Source organism: Anser cygnoides, chromosome Z (assembly GCF_040182565.1).
Source record: "Anser cygnoides isolate HZ-2024a breed goose chromosome Z, Taihu_goose_T2T_genome, whole genome shotgun sequence".
Classification (NCBI taxonomy): domain Eukaryota; kingdom Metazoa; phylum Chordata; class Aves; order Anseriformes; family Anatidae; genus Anser; species Anser cygnoides.
This window is the reverse complement of record NC_089912.1, coordinates 49,238,177-49,252,021: the sequence shown is the minus strand read 5'-3', so window position 1 is coordinate 49,252,021 and position 13,845 is coordinate 49,238,177. Positions and strand designations below refer to the sequence as shown.

At 40.5% G+C, this 13,845-nt stretch overlaps 1 protein-coding gene across 1 annotated transcript; it reads right to left on the bottom strand.

Annotated features, from left to right (window-relative positions):
- Positions 1–5,616: 5,616 nt before the first annotated feature.
- On the bottom strand, positions 5,617–8,081 carry LOC106044139 (interferon alpha-2-like). The gene is made up of 2 exons (XM_013194016.3): positions 7,346–8,081; positions 5,617–5,890 (listed from the first exon to the last, which is right to left on the bottom strand). Exon 1 carries the CDS (start codon positions 7,899–7,901, stop codon positions 7,347–7,349), a length of 555 nt encoding a protein of 184 aa, XP_013049470.2. The 5' UTR covers positions 7,902–8,081; the 3' UTR covers positions 5,617–5,890; position 7,346.
- Between the last annotated feature and the right edge of the window lie 5,764 nt (positions 8,082–13,845).

Sequence of the window (13,845 nt, the reverse complement as noted above, 5' to 3'; positions counted from 1 at the left end):
GATCAATTCCAGGCACGCAGGTTTTGGAGAAAGTCTTTTATCCTTAACTCATTCAACGATTTTGTAAGCTGTAAAGACATTACTATGAAACCAAATAGTAAATAATGCTACTGGAACACATGAGCTGTATGTGGGAAGACTAGGTAAATCCCAGAATAAAAGTAGTTTTTATTTTTGGAAAATATTCTTTCTTATCTGCTGTAGCTACTTCTCTTGCAGACAATTTTCTTTCTAGGACCTACTTAGCTGGCATGAAAAAATCCTTGTATAAAAACACCAGCATCTTTTAAAACAAGCTCCGTGACTGCTCAGAATGTGCTACTTCTGCGTCTCATGGATTTCTCAAAATCTAAACAGATTGTAATCGCGTTTGGTTTCTCTGCGTCACGAGGTGGGAAAAACACGTTCTCTCTGGGCACGGTGCTTGTGTGTGCAGGAAAGCGCTTTATTCACAAAGTTAATAGCAGACCTGTAATATTTCATGTGATATGGAAACAGTCGCACTCTCTTTGAATGGGAAACATCAGCAGAATAAAACATCTGCTCCTTTTATGCATAGCTTTTTTTTCCAAATCCTTGCTATAAAAGCAGTATGTAGATGTGCTTTACGGAGAGAAACTGTATGCCTTAGGATTAGTTTTCTTTGTTTGTAGTCATTAACTTTCCAGCTCCTTTCCTTTATAATTAGCACTTTTGGCCACCTAAATTCAAGCCCATGTTTCGGCCCGGGGATTGCCCTAGTTTAAGCACTGGCAAATGACATCTCGTAAACACACAGTGAGCTGGAGGCACACACTCCAGTACTGCTGACCTCAGTTAAAGCAGGCAACCACTGTGCTGCCGCAGGGCTGGTGCGGTGTGGTACTGGACAGCCCTGTGTCCTGCCAGCAGGCAGAGTGTCTGCATCATGCTGGTTTGTTTCTATGCCGCGTGGTCACGACAGAGAGTGAGAAAAGGAAGGCTGTGCGGAGGCAGCAGAGGAAGCAAGTCACCTCCACACCGCACGCAAGTAGTGGGGAAAAGACTCAACGTTGTTGACTATACTCTTGAGCTGGGCAGAAGAGGAAGCAGCAGCCTTGCCAGCTTCATCCTTCTCACACCCTTCTGATTCTGTAAATTCAGGAGAGACCCTGGCTTGCCAACAGGTCCCGCCTCACAGGCTCTGACTCACCGGCCTCATCTAACAAAACAAAATGAGTCACAGCAGGCGAAGTTCCCGATTGCTTTAGGGTGAGAAGAAGTGGGCTGTGTGAGCCAGTGTTGTGCCACAAGGGTCCACCAAGCAGATACAGAGGTGGTAGGAGGTTTAGTCTTTACAGTTTCATCAGGTGAAAAACGGATGATGTTTGGAAATGTATTTGGAGGAAAAATCCCAGCCCATCAATTTGGCTTTGGCCATATAGGAGTGACTTTTTGTATCCACTAACCTTCAGGATGGTTCTGCTCTACTGTAGGCACAGGTATTTCAGAAAAAGCAGGCTGGTGGCTTTTCTTCCCCACTGCCCCGCAGCTGGAGCAGAGAAAGAGGAGGGAAGAGGGAGACCAGACAGGGCCTCCCAGCAGCTCGTGTCCAGACCTCCCAAAATGTCACTTGGAGGAGATGTGCCAGCCTCACCCTCCTTACCTGCCTTTTTTTTGGAGCAGGTGGTCTGGCACGCTAGGCTGACCTTGATACTCAGAACCTTCCCAACAGCTCTGTGCGAATATGTTGACTTGAGGGATTCCTTATTTTCAAGCATTGACCCCCCAGGTGGAGGTGATCAGCAGAAAACTTTTACCTACTCTTTCAGCATAGCAGAAAAATGCAAAACATTGTGTTTCTGTAATACAGTGCAATTCTGTGTTTCAAGAAATTATTTCTACATGGAAACAACTTATTTTTATAATGCAAAAGATGACTTCTTTTCAGGCTGATTATTGAAACCTGTTCTTTCTGTTCTTAAAAAATCTGCATATTCAGGGACAACATCATCTGTTTATAGGGGATTTTTTTTTTAATTTCATTTTCTTACACGTGAGTGTTGTAAGTATCACCCCTTGTTTTACATTTTTTTAAAAATATCCTTTAGCAGGTTTTCCTGTCCTTCTTTCTCATTCCCAACCTGTTCCTTTTCAGCAGAAGGGAAAATTCACTGGTTTTGCAAAGGGAGGCAGTGAAAAGACTAACTGAATATCAAAGACATATCCAGTTTTGAAATAAGCCCTGCTTCTAGAGTCTCTGCGCATCCCAGCTCACTGCACCAACTGCCAGATGAGACCAACAGGCACATCAAATATGCCACTTTGATAATCAGGAGAAATTAGTGCTCGATGGACATCGGGAATTCCCTTTTTTTAGTGTTAGCTACTACTAAGTCACTCATAATGGAAGTTGTGATAATAGTTTCCCACCGTTTTAAAGCAGTTTAACAGTGACTGTTACCCTGCTATGGGGAACTTGGAAGGAAAGAGAGAGGTGCTCTATTTTTCTTATAAAAAAAAAAAAAGAAAAAAAAGAAAAAAGGGTTCAGCATCTTGAAACAGTGCTTGTTAGTGACCAGTCATCACATTCAGCACAAGCCCTTTTTGAATATCCATGAACAGCTGTGGCAGGCCTTGATGCTTGTCCAAAGGACAACAACATGAATTCTGCTACAAGCAGCAGAAATTTATTTTTAGCTATTAAAAATCAGCCAATTACAATAACAGCCAATGTGAGCTTTACCCAAAAAGTAGAGACCAGAACAGAGTACACCTCTAAGGCAAAGACTTGAAGAGGAAGTGTATTAATTTCTCAAAGAGAGAGCAATGTTTTTACAAATATTTGAAGTCAAACAGGCATTTTTGTTGTTGTTGCAGAAGAAAAGCTTTCTGTCTTATATAAATATGTCTGTCAAGATATTTCCTTTCTGGGAAAATGAACTGTACACACAGTACTCCAGCTCGGTCCAGAGGAAGTTGTGAAGGCTCTGGCCTACCCAGATAAGAAACTTGGGGAATACAGCAGACAGTAGGAGCTAAAGTGAGTAGGCATTGTGGTAACTGGTGAGCAGGGGGCAGATACACTGCTTGGAATCTCAGTATTTCTCCTCCCTAGTCTGGTTTTTGACTTTGCAAATGTATTACCATGTTTTAACAGTTATTTTACGGAGGTGAGCATTAACTGTGTTTAATCCCACACTTTCAAAAAACACATCGTTATTTGCTCAGAGTTTTGAATTATTAATTGGCGAAGCTAATATGTGGTTTTAGGACCCTAACTGCATTTGGGTTCAAGAAAGTTTGCCCTGAAGAAACAACCAACCTTGCAGCCTTTCACATGCCAGTTCACATGAGCTGGGGATTTTGGTTTTAATGTTGTAAAACATTAAGAGAGAAGAGGCATTCATCCAGGATGCAACTGATGAGGAGCCTAAATTATGTTTGGAAACAAAGCAGGCTCAGCGGTGTGTTGGTGCAGTAGCAGGGCACCACTGCATGACAGCAGCTGCCCTCCAGTTTGCAGAGCTGGCTCCAGCCCTGGGATGTCTGCAGGCAGAGAGGAGAGATGGTCCTTGCTTTCCCTGTCAGAGTTTGCTCCTATGGGAGCCCTCAGTATCAAAAAAGCCCGTGCGCCTTACCAAGATTTCTTGGTATCAACAGAAGTGTGGAAAACACTGGTATAAATGACTCATCATTGCCTGTATTAGGAATAATAGAAATATTTTTGGGTATCGAAAAGCACAGTCACCTTATTGTAAAGAATCAAATTCAGTCTTACTTTTTCACTTTTTTTTTTTTTTTTGCATTACATTAACTTTCTAAAGCAAAGTTCATCTCCTCATGAGCCGTTCCTGATCCTTTCCTAGCCCACACCCCTCAACGCTGGTGTCGGTCCGCTTGATCCACCACAGCCCTTGCTGCAACTTCCCTACAGCTGCTCCGAAGGAGGACTCCTGCTGTCCTTCCTAGCAGCAAGGGCTAATCGTGGATGACTGGGAAATTACTTCCGCAGGCTTTTGTTCTGTTTTGCATTGTTGTTTTTCTGGTTTGGTTTGGCTTGTTTTTTTCTCTCTCTCTCTTTAAATTTAAAAAAGAAGTAAAGCCAGAGCTAGCAGAGCACACCAAATCCATGGAAAAATTGCTTTGGACAGCTGTATTTGACTGTGACTTGTGAATAATTTTTTCCAGAGTAAAGTCTGGAATAAGCATTCTTTAGTTCTGCTGTAGCTATTGTGAAGGTTCTTGTTGGATACAAAGCTTTTGAACCCAATCCTGTAAATCCATTCCAGAAAACAGCCTCTACATAGATGAAACCCTATCAATTTTGATGAAGTTTCCCTAAAAGTGCAGCAGCGCACATGTAAACAAGATGCTGCGGGACTAGCTATGAAAAACAGCCATGACTGGGACTGGGACTGGGAACGGGACTGGGACTGGGACTGGGACTGGGACTGGTGCATAAGTCTTATGCTTTTTGGTCTATGAGCAGTCCTAGCCCGGAAAGATTTTGTTTTATCTGTGTTTAATTTTCTACTTGGATTTGAGACTCTGTGTTCACTATTTTATTCATTTCCATTTGAAAATAATTTATGTCGAAAATTATATTTTGCTGCATATGTTTTAGTTTCTAGAAAAAAATACTAAGTGGAAGAAATACTGGAGAGTTTCAGCTGGCCAAGGGCATCACATACAGCTAACCTGGTACCACAACGGTGACAAAATACAGCTCTCTCCAGAACATTATAATGGCAAGGGAGAGAGAAGATCTTTACCTTTCTTTCTTTACCTTAAAGACTCTTTATCCTTCTTTAAAAAGTAAGAATAAACCAAAGAAATATTGTAAAGGCTTGCCTGGTATTTGCTTTTTCTCTTTTACTTGTTCAGCACCCGTGTCTGTTCCAGAGTCCCTGTGCTTGAGGGTCTTTTAGATATTGTCTCACTACAAGCAATTTCTACTACCTCACAACTGAAAAGTAAATGAAATCAAATGCTGGTTTATGAGCCATTGTCTCTGAGATCCTCTTCCTTTCCTCAAAAACTGTTCATTTCTTTAAAGTCCCTTCTGTGAACCCAATAGCAATTTATTGATAAGCAACACAGTCATAAAAAAATCATAAAAAGTTGAAATGACGTCTTGCTAAAATATTCGTTTTTATTCATTTATTCATTCAAAACATTCACCTGCAGTTCTTACACTTGTCTATAATCTCACTTTGCCCTCTAGTGCCCATTCTGTTGTTTCCTGCACTGTAAAGTGCCCTGTTGGCTGAAATACTTCAAAACATATTTTCACTTGATGATGAGATTGTTAAGGATAGTTATGAACCATAAAGGAAGTTTTGGGGGATGAGCTTTTCTGAACAATCAGTGATCCGTGATTTAACATCTTCCCACTTCCAGCAAGTGAGGCAGAAAACCCTGGGATCCTTCATGAGAGGGCAGTTGAAAATATTTCGTGTTAAGTTTCAGTAAAAATGGGGCTGTTTCAATATGGGTTTACTGCATTTCAGAAGTCACCTAGGATATCAGAACCAGAAAGCTCAATAGGCTGAATGTCCTTTTATAGCACGGGCTTGCAGAGGTGCAAAAACAAACGAATAAACAAACAAAAAGCCACCCCAAAACAAAAACAAAACCAAAAACCAAGCAGTGGAAATCAGATTTCTAACAGTCTGACAGACGTTCCAAGTACTGTTAGTTACAAAGCACAAGAAATACACTTCAGGCTATAATACGTCTGGTGGGATCTCACCAGGCAGAAAAATGGCTCTGATTCTTTTCTTTTTCCCTTTAGTCTTTCCGGTTATTCTGGATCATGGTGAAGTTGTTATCAGGTTGTCTGGTATTTCAGCTTCAGACCTGGTATCCGTTGCTCTCAACACTTCCTTTACCTCGCATCCATGCTGGCAGAGAGGAGGGCAGGTATACCCTGCAAAAGAGACCTGTGTCACAGATATGGTACATGACATCTGGACTACCATTGCTATAGCTCTTACCAGTCCATTTTTGTATAGATTCACCCTTGCATTATCAGTGCTTTGAATAATACTGCTACTTCAAATGGCTAGAGACCAGGGAAAACTTTAAAGTGGCTCCTCGCTAGATGCTAGAAGCAACCCCTAGCAATGTCAGCCCTTTGTGACTGACATTTCCTTTCCTTGGGAACTATGGCCATGCCAACTCCGCCCTGTTTCTTTATGCTGGAACCAGAAGCCTGTGTCCAGAGTTCATCAGCTTTGGCTACGGGAAATAGCAGCTTTTTTTTTTTTTTTTTTTAAACATCTTTTTACCATAATTCAATTGGTAACACAGCCTGGATGTAACTCTTCTCCCTCTGACTAACAAATAGCAAGAAACTAGGGAAAACACAATCATTTGAAATGGAGTTAACCAGGGACAATTTCGCAAGGGTAAAATCCTGATTTGGCCTTGCAGAAATCAGTGGACTTTTGCCAAGTATAAGCTGGTTATTTCAAGGAATTTGTTTATATTGCTAATCGAGGCTCTGTGGTTTGGGGGGAAAATTTGCTGGAATACATGTTTCTGTGGGTCAGTTTATGAGCAAAGGGAACGAGGCAGTAGATTTCAAGCAACAATAAAGGACAGTACTGAATGGAAGTGAATTGGAATGGAATCAAATTTGAGAAAGCAGTTAAAGTGAATTGGAAACATAGCAGGATGGAAAGAAAGCCTTCTCCCCAGAAAGTTAGATGAAGGAAAGGTACTTTAATTAAAAGTAAGAGTATGCAACTGAGAAGTTATTGCAGAAGCTATAGTTATTGCAAACAATTTATTGTGTGGATAATTCCTTCTAGAATTACTTTACCTCTTTGAACAAAGCAAACTTAGAATGGACCAAATGTATAAAAAGATACATTCTTAGAAAAGAGCATACAGCACTTGAAAGAATAATAAATAGTATCTACCTAAACCAGGCCCATTTAAATAAACAATACACCACTTTATTTTTGATGAGGACTCATTCAGTACAAATCTAGTAATTCCTCTAAAGCGATGATGTGTAGTCCTTTCACAAATAAATGATTCTCTGTATATCAGTGAAATAGAGATGGAAAGGAACAGCACATTTTCACAGCAGAAAACACCATGCAATAACCTTATTTGTCATAATTATCATCCTTTCCTATGGAGTAACCCTCACTGAAAAGTCATACAGATTATTTTATAGGTAGTATATACATCTTGCTCACCAAATAAACTGACATCGAATAATATATTACATTTTCAAAAATAAATATTAGCAGCACAATCATTTAAATATGATTAAAGAGGGCTAGAAGCTTTTACACAAGATAGACCATAGAAAAAATATTAAATGTAATTAATTTTAAAGCTAAATTATAACAGATCAAAATCTTTGTACCTTAGTTGTAAAGCTTCCTCACGACTTTATCAATCAATTGAAGACATCTCCTCATTTCTGCACGGCTGATCTCCCAGGAGCACAGGTTGTGTTGCTTGTCTTTAAGAAAACAGTCTATCTTTTGGAAATACTTTTTCAGTTTCAGCCTGTTGACTTCTTTACTCCAAAAATACTGGGTCTGCTTCTTGGTTACACATGCCTCCAATTGCTCAATTTGATGATAAAGTCCATTTTGGAATTGTTCTAGAGCTGCCCCATCCCAGGCAGCTAGAGTTAGATTTTTGCTAAAGATGTAGAAGATGTGTTGGAAGATCTCTTCAATGGCCATTTTGACAGTTTCTTTCTGTTTGGGCTTTAAAACCTGCTCAGGAAATCTGAAGGACATTTTCTCTCTTAGACACTGTTGAGGAAACTTTTTGCCCATTTTGTCCAAAAGTTGCAGGCTGTTCTCAATCACTTTTCTTTGCTGTAAAGGAAGGTGATTACAGTTAAGACTTGACATGGTGGTGGTGCACAACAGAATGAGGCCAATTTGTACCAAGCCAAAAGTGTTCATGGTACAGATAAGCTGCTATGCTTCTCCTTTCCTGTGTATGAATCCTAAGAGACAGGCTGGATTGCTTTGAAGGTTATTAATAGGCGTCTCTGTTTCTTCAAAATCTTGAAATTTAATTATTCTGTAGGAGAAGTTTTCTTTCATCATTTTTTGGTTTTTAAGGTCTTCCCCCTTGTGTATGCTTTTGACACTTACCACTTTCATTTTCTGCTTTATGACTTCATTGTCTTTTTTTTGCCACTTTCTTTTTATTTCAGCTGGATTATAGAATGTTATGTATATCTTAGGCTGTATGTGTATCTTAGATCCCTCTTCCTCAAAAATTCTGTGGTAACTGTACTGAGAATTTAAAAGAATATGTTAGAGAAATATCCTTAGTTTCTTAATATTTTAGCAATGGGAAAACATGTTGAAACACAACACTGTCAATGATGGGCCAGGGACCTGCCAAGAACTACTGTTAGCCTCTCTCCTTGACAGGATTTACACTCCCAAAATTCAGCTGAGCTTTCTCTACCTATTTTTATTCAGGGAAATTATTGTCTTTCTCTTCACCTTTCATCCGTTTAAATTCAAAGGACAATAGTCCTTTGAATATATCACTAAAAGACATGTATATATAAAAATATGTGTATTAGTATTAATATAACTATATGTATGTTGACACATGTATGATGGTAATTATACGGGGCCTTTCAGAGACTGTAAGTGCCATGAGAATACAAATATTCACATGGAAACATGTTAGATACTTGGATAAGACACACTTTTTTCTCCATATGATCAATTGAGTAATAATATCAATGCCAGTAGTGCACAAGTCTGAATTCTTATGTTAAATGGAGAGAGAACAAACACAGAGACAAAAAATGCTCTAAAATTCAGCCATTCACTTTCTTTAGCCATATAGTAGAATAGGTCAGCACTATCACAGCACATTGTGAAATCTTGCTCCTGCCTTTGATTTTATTTTGATGAAAGCAAGTCTTAAATTAACATTTAGCCGTTTCTCCAAGCCTTCTGTACAAACATAGCTCACTACAAAGGCAGCCTACAAAGGCAAGTGGATCATCTGGATCAAGACGTCCAGATAAACTGATTTTTTAGTCTGAGATCTGGCTCTGTATTTCTGTGCAGCTGTTGCAATGCCACCCATCACTATGTGGCTGGCTTCATTCTTAGTCTGGTAATCACTCTGAGCAGATTTATGGTACTGTTTTAGGGCTTCCTTTGTGTTCAGCACATATGTATTTGGGAGGCTTTGAAATGCTATAAATTAAGATGAACGCAATTGTTCGCATGAGGAAAATCTTTTGATTTCCTCCTGTTACTTTGATTTCCTCCTGTTACTTAAGCAAGCTTGAGTTGGATGTACTGCCACTGTGAAGAACAAATGAATCCCCTGTCATCACTTTGGAATGGCAGTATTAAACAAAAAGGGTAAGAACAGCCAAAGCAGGACATAAAGTGAGTAAAATGGGACCAAATCTTTTCACTTAGTGGGAATGTTCAATACTTGGAAAAATAGGCCTAAAGTGCATTGCTGTCATTAGATACAAAATGGCCATGGTGACATATTACATGCAAAAATACAGCTGTAGAAGTTATGTACATATTAAAATCATCATTAGATCAATTAAAAATGTACCTAGTTTAAGAAAAATGTTTCATACTACTACAGCACCTTCCGTAAGTTAACTCAAGTATATTTTTCAATGCTATAATCATTATATGATCTTAATTCTTCTACTGATGTTAAACAGACAAACTCGTTCACATTTATTATATCTCCCAGGTACACAAGTTCTTTCTTTCCTCTTCCAAAATACTTTTTACAGGTTTCCCTTTGTACGAAGAGCTGTACATGCCGTTCCCATTTTGTATCTTTTATAACAAAAAATTGTTCTTCCCCACTCAGTTTCTTATCTTTTGTACTGTGCAGAGTAACAATATTGCGTAACTCATGAAAGTCTTCTCTAATCATCCATCTTTATTGCTTAATTCAGAAACAGTTCATTAAAAGTAATTACTGGAAGAGGCAGCTGAGTGCTATGAAGCTGCAGCACAGAATGCTTTTGTTATTTCTCTGTGGTTGAAGCAAAGCCCACTCTAACCTAGAATGAAAAGAGGAAATAGGTTTTCAAAGCACAACTGTATTTCCAAGTAGACCTAATAGATCATTCGTGTAAAAAGATTACCTGATCTGTGATTCCATGCAAGCAACTCTGTCTTAAAAGGTCATCTTGCTGCATGTATTCATTGCAGGAGTGTAAGACTAGAGATAAAAAATATGCACAATTCTGTGAATTTCTACCACCTTCAAATTGCCACAATTCACTTCCCTAAAGGAAGTTTGTGTAATGCAATGAATATTTGGGATGACTATTTGCTGTCCCTTATTACATGGGGTCTTTTACCTCAGGCACCAAGGCAAGCGTTAAGTCTAAGCTACATTTATGCTGGCAAATGGAGCCATGCATGGGAACATTCCTGCAGAATAGAAACGCTGATTCTCCAATCAAAACAACCAGTTCCTCTCAACATTTCATCTACTCTCAGTTTCCTTTCTCCTTTACCTCATTCAAAACACACTGATTTTAAGAGGTCAGCATGCCACCAAGGAATCCAAACAGGCTGAGCTTGTCACCACACACAGTATCTTAATAAGGGAATTTTACATGATTAATACCATCTCTGGAGCCGCTGCACAAGGATGGATAAGGATAGGAAATTTATGTACAAAATCTGCCATATGAGGAATACGTTAGGTAGTTTTAAATGGTTAAAACATGGTTAATTTAGCTTACATGCTACAATTTAATTCACAATCAATATCACAGTCTGCATTAAGAAGATAAGATCTAACTCAGCTATGTGACCTTCCCAACTTGCCATACCATGTAACTGTTTTGTCTTATGCTGGAGTAATTCACATAAGTAATTTGTGTAGTAGATGCTTGCTTTTGCAAAGTATTGTTTCATAAAATACGATTCTACAAATAGAGGCATTAACTAATAACTAACAAAAAATACTACAAATAAAGTTTACCAGAAAAGAGATTTAACAGAGCAGTCCTCAATGAAGCAGCAGCAAAGGGAATTATCAAAACCTACCTTTTAGAAGCATGGTAAGTTAAAAATAAAATATTACAATTTCCCTTTATGACACTAAAGATTTGTTGCCCTACTTATAAAATATACTGTGGGTTTGCCAGCATTTTTTTTTTCTGCATAAAGAGGAGCAGGACCTAAACTCCATTTTGTAAGAAACTAAATTAACTGGAGTATATTTAATTTCTTGTGTTGACAACTTGGACACCAGCACTCACCAAGGGTGTCTTTTTGACCTCACTGAGGCTCTTGCATCTTGCTACATGAGCAGTCAAAACCACTGGGCATAGACAGGGTCTTTGGCTGCCTTGCTGGATGTGCCTTGATTTACCAGGCTGAATGGGCATTTGCTGTGTAGGAATACTCAGACTTAAACTCCTGAGTACACATGGCCTTCATTTTTTAGTAAGTAAATTTTTAAAGAATTACCGGACTATGACCAACAGCTGCTTTCATAAAATAGAGGAACTCTCACACTCATTTTATACTGAGAAAAATTACAGGTCATAGAATCATAGATTATCCTGAGTTGGAAGGGACCCACAAGGATCAGTGAGTCCAGCTCCTAGGTCCCCAAAGGACCACCCAAGAAATCAGACCATATGTCTGAGAGCACTGTTCAAACGCTTCTTGACAGAAGCAAATGCACAAGATAAAAACGATTTTAAAACTCTTCTATTTATCACAAAAAGTCAGACACTATCAGAGATAGGTAAGCATGGGAATAGAGCTTTTATTGAAATCTAAACAGAATAAAGGCTGCCCTGGAGAATACCATGACAAAAGCCATAAAAATATTTGAGTATATAAAAGAAAAATGGGAAAAAAATAAATCCATATATAGATAAAACACTGAAAAATAACCTAAAAAAAAAAAAGGAGAGGCAAGTATATAAGCAAATTCGCAAAAATACCTGAGGCAGATGGAATTTTACAGTTACAGAGACAAATAGCAAAATTCAGCTCAGACCATTTTGGCAGGTCACAGGCAGTTTGTTAGCATGATGCATTTAAAGGCCAATTTTTTCCTTTCTATAGCATCACAAGGGTGATGAACACCAAATAGTGTCCCCTGCAGAAAGTTCTGAGGCAGCAGAGCAGGGTAGTTGGCTCCTGGAGGTGCAAGTCTGGGCTGAAGGAGTAAAGAGAACCAGTGTAGGGCATGGTCCTGAAAAGAAGAAACATCTGGGAGAGGAAAGGGAACCAACTGCAGCCTTAAGAGTATTTCCAAGGGACCCAAGCTCCTCTCTCGCCCATCTGCCCTGCTGCCCCAAGCTGTAGCTGACCCTCTGCACAGCGACAGGAACAGAATGATAGCGTCCATTAACATGTGGCACCGTGACTGGTGTCATCGCCAAAATTTCGGGTTCTTTGGCGACAGGAAGCCTTACATGACACCAGGCTTGCTGGCTTCGGACGGGATTCATCTTTCCCAATGGGGGAAGAGGGTCCTTGGTCATGAGCTGGCAGGGTTCATTGATGGGGCTTTAAACTAGATTCGATGGTGGAGGGGGATATCATCAGGGATGCTAGCGGTAAGGTAAAGGATGACATGCCATCCCGCTCACGCCAGCTGAACACCAGAGCCAGCAGAGGATGCCCAGAGCCTAGAGAGGGAACAGAGTTTAACAGGAGAGCTGCTGTGGGCCCACATGGACGAGTTATAGTTGCCCCATCCAGAAAGGCAGATGCATTGGGAGCCCAACTCAAATGCCTCTACGGAAATGCACGCAGCATGGGGAATAAACAAGGGGAACTGGAGGTGTGCGTGCAGTTCCAGGTCTGTGATCTTGTCGCAGTTCCTGAGACAGGACTGGACAGCTCTCATGACTGGAATGTGGCCATGGACAGCTTTATGCTTTTTAGGAAGAACGGGCCAGGAAGGTGAGGTGCTGGAGTTGCTCTTTACATGAGTGAGCGACTGGAATCTATGCAGCTCTGCCTGGGGGGTCGAAGTGCAAGTCAAGAGCCTCTGGGTGAGGATTAAAGGGCAGGACAGCAGGGGTGACATCGTGGTGGTGGGTGTTTACTACAGGCCGCCGGATCAGGAAGAGGAAGTGGATGAGGCCTTCTACGGGCAGCTGCAAGTTGCCTCGCATTCACAGGCCCTGCTTTTTTTGCAACCCTGGATTTCAAGAGAGCAAACTTTGACCTCTTCAGGGACCTAATTGGAGGACTCCCTTGGGCCAGGGCCCTAGAGGAAAAGGGGGCCCAGGAGAGTTGGCTAATAGTCAAGCACCACTTCCTCCAAGCTCAGGATCCATGCATCCCTACAAGGAAGGAGACAAGCAAGGGGGGCAGGAGACCTGCGTGGATGGGCAATGAGCTCTTGGGAAAACTTAAACAGAAGAAGGAAGCGTACATGATGTGGAAGAAGGGACAGACCACGTGGGTGGAATATAGGAACATTGTCAGAGAATGCAGGGATGCAATGAGGAAGGCTAAGGCCTGCTTAGAATTAAATTTAACAAGAGACATCAAGGATAACAAGAAGAGCTTCTTCAAATACATCAGCAGTAAAAGGAAGACTAAGGAAAACATGGGTGCGCTGCTAAATGAGGCGGATGCCTTGGTGGTGGCGGATACAGAGGAGGCGGAATTAGTGAATGCCGTCTTTGCTTCAGTCTTCACTGCTAAGGCTAGTCCCCATGCACTACCGGAAACAAGAGAGAAAACCTGGAGAGAGGAAGACTTTCCCCTGGTTGAAGAGGATTGGGTTAGAGGTTATTTAGGCAAGCTAGACACCCACAAATCTATGGGCACCAATGGGATGCACCCAAGGGGGTGAGTGAGTTGGTGGATGTGATTGCTGGGCCACTTTCTATCATCTATC

What these genes read in the sequence shown, in the direction of transcription:
- LOC106044139 (XM_013194016.3), bottom strand. Translation starts at nt 7,901, where the DNA reads ATGAACACTTTTGGCTTGGTACAAATTGGCCTCATTCTGTTGTGCACC.